This window comes from Sarcophilus harrisii, chromosome 1, assembly GCF_902635505.1.
Source record: "Sarcophilus harrisii chromosome 1, mSarHar1.11, whole genome shotgun sequence".
In the NCBI taxonomy this organism is placed as follows: domain Eukaryota; kingdom Metazoa; phylum Chordata; class Mammalia; order Dasyuromorphia; family Dasyuridae; genus Sarcophilus; species Sarcophilus harrisii.
This window is the reverse complement of record NC_045426.1, coordinates 231,818,785-231,836,385: the sequence shown is the minus strand read 5'-3', so window position 1 is coordinate 231,836,385 and position 17,601 is coordinate 231,818,785. Positions and strand designations below refer to the sequence as shown.

Sequence of the window (17,601 nt, the reverse complement as noted above, 5' to 3'; positions counted from 1 at the left end):
TCAGAAATCCAAAGCAATTTAGCCAAGGTCTTTGCAGTTAACAAGTGCTAGGGAACAGCCTAGTTCAGAATTTTTCCATGCTAGATTCTATCACTGGAGTAGAAGAGGAAGGTCAATTAACCCATGTCTCTACTGCATTCAAAGGCTATAGCCAACATCTCTTGGAAGGTATTGTCAGTTCCCCAGGGAACAGAATAGGCAACAGACCAGAATAGTATGTAACAGAAAGAAAACTCACAATATTGAGGATCAGGATATAATAGCTTCATACAGTACACACATAAAATTGATTGATTATTGATCAGGAAAATCAGTCTCTTAATTCCAGTTCTATTACCTAACTGTGTGAACTTGAACATTTGACTTTCCTCACATTTCTCCTCTGTAAAATGGGTAGGAAGAGATGGGGATGTCACACAAGATCACACCCTAGGCCCTACAACTTTCTTTCCACTCAAATTCCTACCCCATCTTAGGAGACAAGGTTACCCCAGAAAGTGGTCTCTAACCCTTAGTTATCTCACATGTAAGAAATATTATCTAGCCCAGTATGCCTCAGGGCTTTTAAATGTCACAGAAAGGCTGCCATAATTCTGCTTCTTTTAAAGAAATATGAGAATGATGGTTTAATGAGCCTGTTCTCCCAATCTCCCACCCACACTGCCTCATTAAAGCTCCTCTCTCAACCACCCCTACATATGTTAATGTACTAAGGGAAGGGAGGGGGAGAGAAACTCAGAAGAGGATCTGTCTATACTTGTGAGCTTCAACTGATCATTTCCCTCAATTTGTTTCATATTAATGGGAGACTAGGAGCAGGGACATAGAATCTAAACTTTCATCCATTAAAATGAATCAAAGTGTACACATATACACGAGTGCACAAATATACATACATGTATTTATTCCTTTTTGGGTTTTTTTGGCTAGGGTAATTAGGGTTAAATGACTTGCCCAGGTCACACAGCTAGGAAGTATTAAGTGTCTGAGACCAGATTTGAACTCGGGTTCTCCTGACTTCAGGACCGATCCTCTATCCACTTCACCAACTAGGTGCTCCCACACATATATTCTTTAAGATAACAGGGCTTGCCTTCCCATCACTTGCAAGCAAATATAATCAGACTACTGCTTCCCCAGAGAAATGTAGAGGAACAATATCAACTGAAAGAGCCGCTCTTTCATCTCTTTTCTTGAATATCTGTATGCATATCCTTGACTTGAACCCAAAATAAACAAGACTCGACTCTAGACATCTAAGTACACAGTGGATAGAGTACTAAGCCTGGAATTTGGAAGACCTGAATTTAAAACTGATTTCACAAATATAGCAGCTGTATGATTCTGTCATCTAACATCTGTCATGCAAGTCATCTAACTTTTATTTTTGTTTCCTCAATTATAAAATGGGGATAATAACAGCATCTCTGTTATAGGGTTATTGTGAGGATCAAATGAGTAAAGCACTTGGTATAGTTCCTAGGACACAGTAGGCACTATAAAAATAATTATTCTCCTCTAAGCCCTGATTATCACTCAGTCTTTTCAATGGCCACATAATCAACACCCTTCATTTTACAGATGATAATCTAAGACGAAAGGAGATTATAAATTATATGACTTGCCCAAAATCACACAGATAGTATACAGTAGAACCAGCATTTGAACCTAGATCCCCAACTTCAAATCCTGTCTTCTTTCCAACATACAATGCTAAGACCTTGTGCTAAATTATATTTGTCTCCATTAACACATATAAGCACACACATGTATGTGTGTATGTATGTGTGTGTATATATATATATATATATATATATATATATATATATATATATGTATGTATATATATATATATATAGGCTCTCAGTGATCACTAGCCAAACAAGCTAAACCAAACTCAATCTCATTTATAATACCAGGATAAACTCCTTATAATCTGTACAGATAAAAACACATACCTGTGAATATAGTAACCTCAAACTTTTGATAACAATGATTAAAAAAAAAAATAACATATCTTATCAAACATTTCATCCAAAGATTTCAAAGCTCTGTCACACATAATAAGTATTTACATATTGCTTTAAACCTTCAAAGCACTTTACAATTTTTAAGGAATTAAATCTCACAACACCCTTACAAAAAGGAAAATGAAGCTATATCTAGTTAATATGAAAGAAAACTTTAATATTGAGCAGGTTAAGGGACTTAAGGCTTCTTGGTAAATTTAAGATGGAAAAAGAATGGAAAACTTCAAAGTCTTCCAATCTTGCTCTAGATCCCCAGAGGTTAAAACTCTCAGGTCCAAACCTTTTCATTTCACTCACTGTCCTTTACTCATCCTTTCTCAACACAATAATGCACATTTTATTGTCTTGTCCCCTAAGCTTGTACATTGATTTAAAACTGAAAAGATGTGAGAAATCATTTCATCTAACCCCTGTGTTTTCAAAATGAGGAAGCTGAGATCCAGAAAACTGAATTGACTCCAGGATTAGTGACATAAATAATATGTGGCTGAGCTCAAATTTGAGGGCAAATTCTGACTCCAAATCTTACTAATACTGTATTTTATCCATTCACTAAGCATATAACCCATGCTTTAAAAAAAAAAAAAAAAAAAAAAAAAAAACAACCTTTAAAATGTTTATTTTCCCCAGTTACGTGTAAAAATGGGGTGAAAAAGGAAGAGAACTGCCCAAAAAAGGAATACACATTAGTCCCCAATTCCAGTCTTTGCCCATTCTATTACACCCCCATTCTATCAGAGGGGTCAAACTTAAACTGCAACATATCACTGCAGGTCTCATTGACAAATGAGACACAAATTAACATTATCTATGCTGTATTGTAGAATCCATACTTCTGAATTATGTTAACTACAGGGATATAAAGCTATTTAAGAAGGAAACAAGTATGAACAATCTGAGGAAACAGGCAAGTTTCACAAAAGAAATCCTATAAGAATGAAGCCTTGGAGAATGATTTTCCCAGAGACTGAAGGTGAAAGGTGTACATTTTAAGACAGGGCAGATAGCTTGTGATAATCAGTGCATGATGTGGATAATAGACAATACTTAACACTGCTTGAATGCCTAGAGGGGGAAAAACTGCCCACACTGCCTCTATAACCTTTCCTCTCATTGACTTTTCAGCCCTTGGACATAGCTTCCAGTCTCATGACTCAACTGAAGCTGCTTGCTACAAGTTACCAATCACACCTTAAATTGCTAGGTTATATATGGCCTCTTCTCAAATCTCATCCTTCTGAATTTCTCTGTGGCACTAGCTACTATTAACTACCTTCTCCTCTCTGAGTTTTTCCAATACCTTCTGTTGATTATTTGTCTTACCTCCCTGATTCCCCATCATACTCCATCCTTCTGAATTCTCTGGAGCACTAAATATTGTTAACCACCTTTTCCTCCTGAATACTCTCTCCTTTCTCTGAGTTTTTCCAATACCTTCTGTTAATTCTTTGTCTTACCTCCCTGATTGCTTTATCTTAGTCTCCTTTACCGGATCACAGTCCCCATCATGCTCCCTAATTGTGGGTGCTGCCCAAGGCACTGTTCCCAGCTCTCTTCCCTTCTCTTAACATTATCTCATTTGGTAACCTTATGATTTCCCCAGTGTTTAGCTGTCATCACTATAAATGACCCTCAGCTCTACATATTCAGCCCTTAATCTCTTTTCCTGTGTACTGGTCAGTCTAGGAGGCACTGTCTCTTACAAGTATCAGTTTTAAATTAGTGGACTCATCTCAAACTCAGCATGTACAAAATAGAACTCATTATCACTCTCCTCAGATTCTCTCTTTTCTAAAACTCCTATCACACTCACTTTCATTTTCTTAGTAATCCAAGTCATAAGCTTATTATTACTCTCCTTATGATCATTCTCCATTTCAATCTTCATTACCTTCCATAGTTACTAAATCTTGTTTCTACTCATTACATCTCACATGCACACAGTCACCATTCTAATTCAAAACCTCATCACCTCTCACAGACTACTGCAATAGCTTCAAAATTAGTCCTCTACTTCCAGTCTTTGCCCATTCTAATTTATCTTCTTCCCTAGGAAATCAAACTCAAATGACAACTAATCTTTGCAGATCTTATTTTGATTTAGAAAATCACAAATTAACATCATCCACATTGTATTGTAAAATCTACACTTCTGAATTGTGATAATAAAGAAGATTTATGATAATTCCTTGGACAGCAAGGAGGCTAAATTAATCAATACTAAAAAGAAACTAACTCAGGCTATTCACTGAGTGTGGTTCACAACATAGCATTTTCACTCTTTTTGTTGTTGTTTGCTTGTATTTTATTTTCTTTCTCATTTTTTTCCTGTTTGATTTGATTTTTCTTGTGCAACAAGATAATTGTATAAATATGTATATCAATATTGGATTTAACATATATTTCTACCATGTTTAATGTATATTCAATTACTTGCCCTCTAGGGGAAGATGTAAGGGAAGGGGAGAAAGTCCAACACAAGATTTTGCAAAGGTTAATGTTGAAAAATTATCTATGCATGTGTTTTGAAAATAAAAAGCTTTAATTAAAAAAAAATGTTGAAAACTGTAATGACCACATTAGCACCCTGGATACTTTAGAATCAGCCGGAGTCAGGATAAGCAAAAGTCCTTGATCTTTATTCTTTGTGGACGTGGGAGGAATGGCCACACAAATCCAGCCAGAAGTCATTCTGGCTTTCTTACTCCACCCTTTTTTCCCTCCTCCAAATCTCTCTATAAGCCAACAGATTGAGCTAGCACAGAATGGTGGGGCAGGCCATTTTCCAAGCAAATACTAATAGAAAACTATCTCTAAATGTAATTGGACAAATAAAATACTATTGAAAAAATAAATAAAAAGAAGACAATATACACATGAATCCAAAAGAAACACACATATATAAAAAAAATCAATAGTAAACATTGCAAAATTATAAATGACAAGCATAACTACAAAGAGATGTGGAAGATTCTCCTTCCACAAGCCCTTTGCAGAGTGGAGAGGCCCCAAATACTGTATATGGCACACAAGTTCAGACTTTTCCAACGGACTGATCAATTGGGCCAATAATTCTCCTTTTCCTTTTGTTTGTCTTTTGTCTATTATTTATTATATAGGAGACAGAGGAGAATACTGGAAAAATGATGGTGACATTAAAAAAAAAAAAAGGTTATCAACAAAAACTAAATTTTATAAAACACTCACCTTCTGGTACTATGTTTCAGCCAATCTGGCCTGATTCTTGCTCCTCATTCATGCACTGCCATCATCAGGTCCCAGGCTTACACACAGGGTGCCACCATGCCCAGAATACTCTCCCTTCTTACCCCCCACACCTTATAGCACTTCTGGATCACTTCAAAGTTCAACCCAAATCCTATTTAACAGAGGAAGCTTGTACTGATTCTCACTCTCCACCCCTTGCAGTAGCTCATGCTATTTCCAACAAAATTAATTGGTAGGCATTTTACACTTAATTTTGAAGTAAATGTTGTTTCCCCTCCAAAAGAATTTTGCTTGACAGCAAGAATTGCTTCCTAAGAAGGGAATTTGAGCTAAGAGAGACCAGAAAAGTAGCATATTGAAAACAAACTCTTAGATTAAGAATCAGGAAGACCTGAGAATCAAATCATACCTCCTAGCTTTGGGACCATGCCAAATCACTTAAATTTTTTTCAGCCCCTGTTTCTGGAAAGTTTCTGGAAAATTAAGACAAAAACCCTAGTCTTTTAATATCACCTTCTGAGGTAATAATAACCTCACAAGTTTATATGTGAGGTTAAATGTGAAGCTTATACGAGCTTCAAATAAGATAATGTGTAAAGTACTTCACAAATTTCAATATGCTAAATTAATGTCAGCTTTCTAGCCCAACATATTCATTTTACAAATAAGGAAACTGAGGCTGAGAGAGGAAAATAAATTGTCCTATGCCACACTGGCAATGAAGACCGAAGGCACAATTCATACTCAAGTAATTTGAGAGAAAGGAAACATCAGGAGAGAGAGCTGGATTGCAAGCCTGATTAGTTTATTTTATAGAGCATTAAAGAAATAACAGATAAATTGAATTATAATCCTGGTTAGGGCCAGACTGAAGCTATGGCTAAAACGGAGAAGGAAGGAAAAAACCACCAGCAGTTCTTCAGGGTAATGATCCCAAGCTTCACTTATTTTTCTTCCATGTGGGTAACAGATGCCAGCAGAACAGGCTGCCTCCACAGGGATCAAGGGAAAAGACCTTCAGAGCCCCCCTCGACTAAGCTGACAAGCCATCTTTCTCTGTACCCCCTGCCCCTAACCCCTGAAAGACTTCCCTTTCTTATTATTTCAGTTCTTCCACATCACCTTTATTTGGCATTTAAAGAGAGACACAGAAAAAAAAATATAAAAGAGAAAATAAATTCTTGAAATAATTTATTCCTAAAATTCACCTCAGGCCCACATCCTCCCACACTCATCTCAAAGGCATGAGAGGCAGCCTAACATAGGGAAAAGTAAGCGGTCCTTGGAGTGTGAAAGTCCCGAGTTCAAATTCTTGATCTGTTCCTTTTTAACACTCCCACCCACATTCTTTCTCCCACCCCCTCCCCATCACTGTTGTTACTTACACTACCTCAAGAATATACACCATCCATCCATCACCTTATGACAGTGAAAACAGTAGCAACTGAACAGAGGGGAAAAAACCTAACTTGAAACAATGGCCTTGAAACAGATTTCCAGCAAAAAAAAAAAAAAAGCTTTGAAAGGCTTCACAAAGTATGAGAGAACATGGAAGGGTGTACCTTAAACAAATGTGACCTTAAACAAATGACTTCACTCTTCTGGACTTCAGTTTCTTCATCTATAAAATTCGAGCATTGGACAATAATATCTCTGAGGTGATCTCTGAGGGCTTTCTTCCAAGGTCCATGGGGGTACAGGATAAGGAGAAGAGTAGTACATATACTGGAAAGCATTCTCTGACTCTGTTTGAATTTCCATTTGTGAAAATCCATTCTTGTAGAGAAGAAAAGGCAAGCTCTCTAAAAGAATGATGGATTCTCAGAAATCTTAGGACCTTAGAAATCATCTAACTCAATTTTCTTGTTATACAGACAAGGTCCTGAACAAAGATCATTTATATCAAAGTTAAAACTAGAACCCAGGTTTCCTGACTCCCAATATGGGACTCTTTCCATTATACCTAGCCAGAATGTGAAATTGAGCCAACTTCTAACTTTTACAGCCAGAAAAAAGGTAAAGGATAAGAACATGGGGAGAAAAGGAGGAAAGTAAACAGAATTCCATTAGTCCCAGTCAGAGCTACAGAGATAAAGTTCTATTTAGGTTTCCCTTGCAGAGTTCAAACCCACAATACTTTGCCTGCCTGCTCACCTGATCCAGAATATACCTTAACTGTCTCCAGGTCCTGGCAAGTCTACTGTGAATATAAATATTTCACTAGGAGCCCAGCCAAGTCTAACAGCAACTTTTCACATGGAATAAATATCAAGACGAGACTCAAGGTCTTTGAAGGCAATGACCTCTTATTCTAAATTGGACAGAACAGTATCTTAAAGGTGCTCTAAGGGCCTTCTCTACCAGCCTCTTTCATTCTATCCTAACTAGACCCTGTGGAGAAATCACCTCTGCCCACAATCCATAGTTGGTATCCACTCTATGGAGTATCCAGTTTCCCCTCACACAACTATCTTGTTTCAACAATTATTTCTTTTCCATTGTCTATACTTAGATACTTGGCATTAGGGTGGTTTAAAAAAAAAAAAAAATTCCCTACAATAGCAGAGACTTATTCTCTAATAGATGACTGGTTTCAAAAATGAATTAGGTAAATGCAAAGGGTAATACAGAGGCAGGATTACCTCAGCTTTTTCCTTTCTTTCAGATAGAAAAATTATCTTACACCACAATCCCATCTGTCCTTTCTCTCCATCAAACCAGATCCAAAGGGTCCATCAGTCACTGACTTAGACCTCAGAGCCAACTGTGTCATCTACCAGATTTACAAGATCACAATGCCAATCAAGACAGAAAGGTGGGAGGATTATTTTTTTAAATAGGTACACTGAATTCTCAAAGATTTGCAAGTAAGGTATCAAACTTATTTCTCTGTCAAACCAAATGCTACCTGAGCGATTATTTAATGTTTGACTCTCTCCTTGTACCTGAATATATATCTAGACAGACAGACATTTAACAGAAACAAAAAAGTGTTCAGAGAAAAGGGAGAGGTAAAAGGAAGGGCTTTAAATAGGTAAGTCAACTGGTCAAGCCTGATCCAAATACTTCCATGTCCTCTTCCCAAGGTCCCAAATTGTTTGGGCATCAGCTGCTCACATCATTATATTCTGGCATCTTTTGAGCAGTGGGATTGTCTGTCAGGTTGTCTGCATAATTTTTTTTGCCCAACTGGGTTCCTCCCTTGTGTGCGAATTTAGAGATGATGATATTAATAATTCTTCAAACATATACAACATCTTAAGAATTGCAAAGAATTTTCTTTATCAAACACCTATAGCACAATTATTACCATCATTTTCCAGATGAAAAAACTGATATAATTGATATATGTAAATTGATAATACACTTAATGTATAAGACCAAATTATTAAGTATTTAAGAGGCAAGGCTTGATCTTTTACTGTACCATACAGCCTCAATGTTTTCTGTGCATTATAATATATCAGCTTTCTTAATCTAACTACATTTTGAGTTAAGTGGTTTCCTGAGTATTCTTTGTATTTAAGTATTATATTTTAGTATTTAAATTTAGTATTTAATTTTGGGCAACTTAAAACATTATTCTAAGAAGGAGTTTAAAGGCTTCATCAGACAGCCAAAGAAATGCCCCAAAAGGTTAAGAACATTATAAATAACATAAGAGAGAACAATAATCCCTAGAGGGATGGAAATATCACTAGATTTGAGTCAGAGGGCCTGGGTTGGAGCTCTCCTAGTTGGGTGACATTAATTGAGTCAACTCATCTGGGTCTCAGTTTCCTCATCTGTAGGATAAGGAGACTGGATAAGATAAACTCCAAAGACCTCCCCGCCAAGACAAGAACCTTTGATGCTATTACTAACCAAAGTTTTATGCCACTGGCCAGGATCACCACAGTGAGAAAACCATTGTAAATTTAAAAATGATTAACCAGGCAAGTGATAGGTTCAGAAGGTCAAAGGGCAATATGGGTTGGTAGATTTACTGGGCAATGGGGCAATCCAGTTTATCTTTTATCAGTCTTCTACAAAAATACAAAATAAAATCCGCCCCCCCTCCAAAAAAAACCCAAACCCAAAAACATTGAGAAATTTTCTTCCACTTCCCCTTTAGGAGCCTTACTTTACACATGTGGTCCTTCCCCATGCCAAAAATCTAACTACGTCTTCTCTATCTCTTCCAAGGATTTCTAGCTTTCTTCACAGCACAGATGAGTTTTCACCTCCTAAATGAAGTCTGTACTGACTCCCTCATCCCCAACTTCTTGGAAATTCATTCTTTTTATCTATGGCACATAATTTACATTTTTAAAAAAATATTAACTTACATCCATATTTTATTCACACACATCTTTCCAAGTAGTAAATAATCTCTTTATAGGCAAGATTGGTGTTTTGTTTTTTGTCTATAACCCCAGGAGTTTAGCAAAGTGCATTTATTGCACTTTGCTAAACAATAAATATTTAATAGATGTTGGCTGAATTATAGTTATCTCTTCTATATCCCAAGGGTTAGGAGAATGGAGCCACTATGATTTAGAAAATTCACATAAAAATTTTCAGCCCTCTGTACCACAGAAGTCTAAATTACTATGGGTATTAAAAGATATCCATATATTTCTTCTGTGTCGTCGGCTGCCTTTCATGTGCCATCCCCTCCCAAAAAAAATTGTATAATATTTCTTAAGCTGATTTGTGATATATCAAAATCATGAGGAAGGGATATCTGTAGACTTTTAGAATCCTAGAATCTCAAAAGTGAAAGACCACTTCTTCAAACTCATTCATTAAAAATAGAAAATAAGATCTGAAGAGAAGTGAAGAGACTAACCCAGCCACTATCACACATTTAGTACTGAGATTTAGAGTCAAGTCTGGGGTCCTTGGACAGTCTTCTCTAAGAAGTGCATGGGGCAGGAAGCTCACAGTGAAACAGATTTGCTAGGTATTTCAAATCTATGAACTCCATCCAATACCCCCCTTTCCTCCTAGACTATGATCTTCAACAGCTTTGAAATTCCCCTTTCCCACAATATCCATCTATTAGAAGAGTTTCTATAGAGGCCTTCCATTAGTAAACAGCTCTCTCTCTAAAAATCCTACAGACATTATCTGACCTTGCAGTCAAGGGCTTAGCTAGAGAAGGGAAAAACAAATACCCAAAGTGAAAGATCAGCTTATCCTAGCTCCTAAATCTCTGATAACATAATCTGCTTCAACAATTACAAATCTCCTTCTTCCATCTCCTCACCACCTCAAGACCAAAGCCTCCCAGATCCAAAGGGTTTCTCTACAGCTTTTCCAGATGGGACAGGGTCAGGCCGTCCCAGAGCTGACACAGTTTAGGAACATCAGGAAATCTATTCTCTCTCGCTCTCCCAGGAGAGACAATGATTATAAAACGAGGATAGGAGGGGCCAGGCTGTCCTACAAACCCAGTTCAGGAGGCTAAGTCCAGTGGGAAATGAGGTCTTCAAAGTCTCAGCTGAAGAAATTGGCTTTCTACTCGCTTGCTTTAGCACTGGGGCCCCTGAAGGTTCTACTTCATCCCCAAATTAGGACTTCTTTTGGGTGAAGCTTCACATATAGGCAGTGTATTCTGGTGAATAGAATTCTAGATTCAGTCCTTTCTCAATCTTTAATGGTATGATTTGGAATATGTTGATTAATATTATCAACCCTCAGTTTTTCCCTTGAAAAATGGGGCTAAAAATAGTGTCTACTAGTGCAAAGTTGTTAGTGTCAAAGTAATAAAAAATGTTTTGCAAATCTTAGAGGAATACCCTTACACACACATACATATAAGTGCTAGTGTTTTAGGTATGTATTAAAGATTAAGAAGGAACTGTATCTAGAATTCTATTCACCAGAATATACTGCCTATTTACAACAATCTGTCTTAACTTTATTCCAGTCCCAAAATAATAAAAATATTAACATTTTACAGAGGCTGTTCTTCACTGTTGAAGAAACTAGTGTACAGAAAAGGAGATGGATAATTGGATGTCTCTGGTCCTTGAGCTCACTAGCCAAAAGAATTATCATCTCACCAAATTTCCCAGATTCCAACAAAGACGCGAATTTATTTCCAATTTTGAATTTTGTTTTACAGGAAACAGCTTCCTCCTTAAACCCAAGGTTGCAAACAAAGTACATAAGTGGGAACAGAGAAGCAGTCAAGTTAGGGGGGAAAAATGTTTTCAAGGTTAATACTATCAAGAGTGAAATCCTGAAAAGAAAATAACTATGATTACTTGTTCTAGAACATCATTCAGATCCTTAAATCCTGTAGAATTAACTGCACAATGGATGGTGAGCATGCTTCTTCAGAAGCTCCAGGAGTAGCCAAATAACCCATCTGCATAATGATTGTTTGCCAATAAGACTGGATATAATTAATAAAATCTTCCTTAGGGTAATCAGCCATATTGCGGTTCATTAGGTATGAATACATAACATCAAATTCTAAGACAAATTTATTCACGTACATCAAGAATCATTTACTCAGCTCTTATAATGTGATAAGCAATCAAGTGTTAGAGAAATAAAGACAAAAGTGAAATCATGGTTTTTTGCAGGAAGCACATACACAATGATTACAAGCACATTTTGGGATAGAGGGCACCAGAAGTTGAAGGTTCACAGAGAAGATGGCACTTGGGATGACTCCTGAAGGGAAGCAGAGGAATGGAAGCAAATTATTCAGTCAAGGAACAGAAATCAGGGCACTGTGGCTGAATCATACATAGAGTGTGTAGGTGGGGGTAACATGCAAAAAGATTGGGAAAATAGGAAAACACTAAGTCATGAAGTGCTTTAAATGTCAAATAGAAGCATTTGTATTTAATTCCAGATATGGAGCCCTGGGTAGAGGGCATCATAGCCAAACTTTGGTAGAGAATGGATTGAAGTGGGGAAAGAATTGAGATAAGGAGATCAAGTAGGAGAATATCATAATAGTCAAGATGAAGGACAAGGGTCTATGTTAGAATGACTTGTGGATGGGGGGGGGGGGGGGAAGAATAGATATAAGAGATATTATTTTAAAAAGAAAGAAAGAGAGAGAAGAGAGAGGAAAGAAGGAAAGAAGGAAGGAAAGGAGGGAGGGAGGGAGGGAGGAAGGACATGAATTCAAATCTGGCCTCAGATACTTACTAGCTGTGTGACTCTCTGTAAGTAATCTAAGCCCAATTACCTAAAAACAGACCAACAAACCAAAAAACTACATTTCTCCTTCCTCCGATTTGTCCTCATTTTAGTCCTCTCTCTCTTTAGACTCCAATTTTCAAGGGACTACCCCCAGAAAATCAACCTCTTTTCTGGATCAGATATAAACTATATCTCTTTCCATACCTAAATAATGATTTGAACACAATTCTAATAAACCATATTAACATTTTAGAGTTAGAGCATCTTCACAGTATCTGATATAATCATAAAAATGACAACTAGGTGGACATCCCTAGAGACAATCAGGGAAATGGGGCAAGGAGAGAAGAAGGAGGAAAGGGGAACAATCTGCTAGTTCTATTTTTTCATTGCTCATCACGTTATATTTTTCAAATCCTAGAAAAGGTCAATAGCCAAGAAATAACCTCCAATAAACAAAGGTTGCTTGTTTGTTTGTTTGTTTTAATAACAGAGGAAAAGAACTACACAACATGAGTTGGCTCTAGCATTTGTTCTTTTCCTTCCTTTTTACCCACAAGTAGTTTTAGGGGCTCTTCTTCCTTGCCCACATGGCTGGCAAAGTCTCTTCTTCATCCTGGTTTGACATGAAATAACATCCCAGCAATCTGCCAGGTTGCTAGGAGACTAAAAATTGATCACAAGGTGTCAATGCTCTTAGCAGAGAAGTCTCAATTATTTAGGAGACTTGGGTTCAACTCCAGAAACAAGGTTCTTGCATTGTCTGCTACGTGTTCAGCATCACAAAGACATATTGAAGCAGCTCCATACCCTATGAAAAGTGAAGTTTAGATATGGAAAGAGCAAAGAGAGAGACTGAGCCATTTTAGGACAGACTCAAGGAAAGTCGTCCTAATTGAAATAATGTTTCCAAGGGAATATGTCAACTTTAAGAAGAACAAAACACCTTGGCTGGTAATAATACATATTTATTAAAAGAAATGATTCTAAATTTTGATCCCTTCTGGAATAATGAAACTATGGCTGACCTGAAAGCAAAGGGCAAGTCCTGGTTAGACAAAAGGTAATCTCAAAACAGAGAAGAATGGACCTCAAACTAAAAGCAACGCCACACTTGGAAAAAATGAGCCCAAGACAAGCTCGGATTCCCTTTTACCACAGGGAAAATGAACCCAAGAATCTGTTTTCCAGGTTCCTTAACTACAACATAAATCCTGTGTAACTTGAGCATATTCCCTTTCTCATTACCCTCCTCCCCAAACCAATGATTCTCAAACTTTTTTTTTGGGTCAATGGGCATTCTTGATGCTCTCCCCAACCCCCCCTCTCCCAGGCTCCTGACTACCACTGTGAATATCTAGCAGACAAATGGGAAGGATGACATTAGTGGGAATTAGTAGGCAACAAAGAGATATTAAACACTAAACAGCATCAACAAAGTAAATGTCATGCTCTAAACATCTTGAGCCAAGGGCAAAAACCAACTCATTCAAGGTTTCCATGAGGAATGAACAAGTAATACTACTCTAAATACTACTATATTGGGATAAACTGGGAAACAGTTGCTATGGCAATGGAAAGAAAAAGGAGGAGGGTCATTGAAACTTTTTTTTTTTAACACAGAGAACAGAAGATGGAAGATTGTTGCAAATTCATCAGCAATTCCTAATCTACGCTTTGAAACCTATTGTTCTAAATTGAAAAATGAGAGTTATAGATAAAAAGACTAATCTTCGCCCTGATAGTGAAACATATTTTCATTAGAGGTGAGACCTATGGATATACTATATACAAATATATGTATATAATGGTACAGGTGTAGTTAATGGATTCTTTGGTTTTGCTTAATTTTTTTCAAATGTTACTTGGGAGGTATGGATAGAGAGGAAATACTTTTTTTCTCTCCTTCCACATGAGACATGAACCAGGCTCAAACCTCTCCCAAAGGCCAGGCTTCAAATTAAAAAGGAAGAAGCACCAGACTAATTGAGTAAATCTTGGGGGATGAGAATGGGGGAGGAAAGAGGGAAGACACAAAGGAACAATTCTGTTCAACCTAGGTATTTTAGAGGAATCTGATTTTTTTTAAAAACATATTTTATGAATACTTTTGATCTTTAAGTCTCATTCACTTCTAAGGGAAAAATAAGACTCTTCTCCCTCTCCAGATTAAATCATTCCTTTTGATAAAAGTCAACAATTAAGCAACCACTCTTCATATAGTGACCACATTTAATAGATAATGTATGCAATATATAGAATAGTTATCCACCTCTCAGATGGAGATAATGTTTTACTCTCTATCCTTCAGAATCTCCCTGCACTGGATTTTGAAAACTACTTCAATACTGAAAACTATCTATACATTTATTTGGAAAAACAGAATACTATTAAAAATGTTTTTTTAAATTATGTCAATAAAAAAGGATGTTGATTTTTCCATTTATGTGTTATAATCATAGTGAATATTGTACTCATTTCTGTTTATTTCACTTCATATGCATCTCAAATTTCTCTGAATCCCTTATTTATATTATTTATTATTTCTGACCTCTGGGGAAGAGGACAGGCAGCACATAATAATAGGACCTACTGGCCCAGTTCTCTAAAAAAAAAAAAAAAAAAAAAAAAAAAAAAAAAAACAGGTAGACAGTGAGGCAGTATCAAAGAAAAATGAGAATTCTGTCACTGGAAAAACCATCATATCTGATCCCAGTCCTCTACCTCCTCCTAAAATCCCAATATACACTGGTTTTCTCTTATCTCAATAAGGCCTCGAAAACCTTAAGGAAAAAAGGGCCAATAATTTTGAGAGAGAGAAGACACCGATCCCCCATCCAGACCAATTTGTTACACAAACAATGAACATGCTGAAATTCAGGGTTCCTTGGAAAGTGATCAGGCAATTTCAGCGCAAAGCTACAAGACAAACTCAAAAGAAGGGACAATTAATTCCTACATCTCATAAAGCATATTTTTGACCCTTAATTCTTCTCTACCTGGACATACTCTGGTTGAACCTACAAGTAGATAGAAGAGGTTTTTTCTCTTGGATTTTGTTCTCAGCCCCATGACTTCTGAATAAGACATCTCCAAACAAAGGCCTACATTAAACCTAGGAATTACTCCCACCCAATGCTACAAGTTTTTCACAGCAAACCCAAGAGTTGTTCCTATGACAACAACCCATTATAATTGGATCAAGACACAACCCAAAGAGATAGTTTTATTATCTCTTTGTAAGTAAAGAGGTAAGCAGTAAAAAGTAAATAAAATAAAAAATAAAAAAAGAAGTTGCTTACCATTTCATCCAAAGCATAGCGCAAAAGTCCATGTTCATAGAGGATGAAAAATCTCCGCTGCCATTTCTAGAAAGCAAATAGAGATCTAATGATTAGGAATTAAACTTTGGTGTTTTAGATTCTCAACCTAAAATCAAGGCAGAGAGAACTAAATAGTAGCTTATTTTGTCCTATAAAGTGAAGCTGAAGGAGAGTTCGGGGTCTTTCCTTTGCTGGTAACATTGTAATTCTGAGAGGTAACTATTAACTATTTCTATTCTCTCCATAAGGGCACACCAATCATTTAATTCAATTAAATTTAACTACCTACTATGTGCAAGTGCTGTGGTGGACACTGGGATTACAAAATCAAAATTAACACAGTCCTTGCCTTCAAGAGTTCACTTTTTACTAAGAAGATATCCAATACAAGTCAAATAGAGGGTTAAAAAAAAAAAGTTCACTAGCATTCAAGGAAAGAATGAACTTCAAGAAGAATTCTGGAAAAAGAACTGGGGATAGAATTCATTCCAGGAAACCAAAATGGTGATATTCCTCTGCCCAAATGATCAAAGGATGAACTACTAATGGAGTTCTGTTCCCAGAGAAAGAATCTTCTCTATTTCCACCAATCCTGAACAGACAATGAGGTCAGATGTTACAAGCTACAAAATCAAGGGAATGCCTGGGGCTTATAAAGAAAAAGGTTAAATTCCAATAGACTTGTGATGGAGAGAACCATCTGCATCCAGAAGGAGGGCTGTGGAGACTGAATGTGGATCACAACACAGTATTTTCACCTTTTTCATTGTTGTTATTTGCTTGTTCTTTGTTTTCTCTCATATTTTTTCCCTTTTGGATCTGATTTTTCTTGTGCAGCATAATAAATGTGTAAATATGTACAGAAAAATTGCTCATGTTTAACCTACATTGCATTACTTGCTGTCTACTGGAGGAGGGAAGATGGGGAGGGACGGAGAAAAATTTGGAACACAAGATTCTGCAAAGGTCAATGTTGAAAACTATCTTTGCATATATTTTGAAAATAAAAAGCTATTATTAAAAAAAAAAAAAGGAGAAAGGTCAATTCAATTCAACAAACAATATGCTTTTACATTGTACTGAGCATACACAAAATAAAGCAGTCCTCCTTTTCAGAGGGCACAGCTAAGAGCCAGGCATTTAGCTGTAAAAATAAATAAATAAATAAAAGGATTGGCCTGAATGGTTTTTCCCCCCTTTTTAAAGGCAATCAGGGTATCAAGCGTCTGAGGTTGGATTTGAACTCAGGGCCAGAACACTATCCATTGCCCCATCTAGCAATCCTGTTCTCTCTAGCTCTGATATTCTATGGCCATACCAAACCCAGTTACAGTTACAGTTTTTTTAAAAAAACAAAACACAAAAAAACATCAATTATATAGCATAATGTCCCATCCTTATGCAAATGTTGGAAAACAAATGAATATGGGAAACTCATGATCTTCAAAGCCCTGGCTATTGAACCAAATTATATATGAATCTGTATTTTTAAGCACCATCTTCAGAGGAAGAAGATCAAAATTTCTCTTTGGCCCTAGGACATTTCCCAAAACACAGAAACACTGAACCATAAGTTCTGGAGTCACCCTCAGGAGTAGCATTTTTATAGATGAAAGTTCTTAGGTAGATATGATAGATCTTTGGAGAAAATTGAATGGAGACAGAAAAGATTTTACTTTTTTCTCAGGGATTCATAGAACCTATACAAAAATTGACTATGTATTATGGCTTAAAGACCTCAAAATCAAACGTAGAAAGGCAGAAACAGTAAATGCATTTTTTCAAATCATGATGCAATAAAAATCAATGCAATAAAAAGCCAGGAGAAAACAGACCAAAAATTAATCGGAAATTAAATAATCCAAGTTCTA

General features: G+C 36.5%; 1 protein-coding gene across 9 annotated transcripts in view; it reads right to left on the bottom strand.

Annotated features, from left to right (window-relative positions):
- MPRIP (myosin phosphatase Rho interacting protein) overlaps positions 1–17,601 on the bottom strand; it is a 223,608-nt gene that overhangs the window by 157,537 nt on the left and 48,470 nt on the right. For all 9 annotated transcript variants that reach the window (XM_031938253.1, XM_031938247.1, XM_031938244.1 and 6 more), the window contains exon 3: positions 15,710–15,775. In XM_031938253.1, coding sequence (XP_031794113.1) covers positions 15,710–15,775 — 66 coding nt within the window. The remainder of the gene's footprint in view (positions 1–15,709; positions 15,776–17,601) is intronic.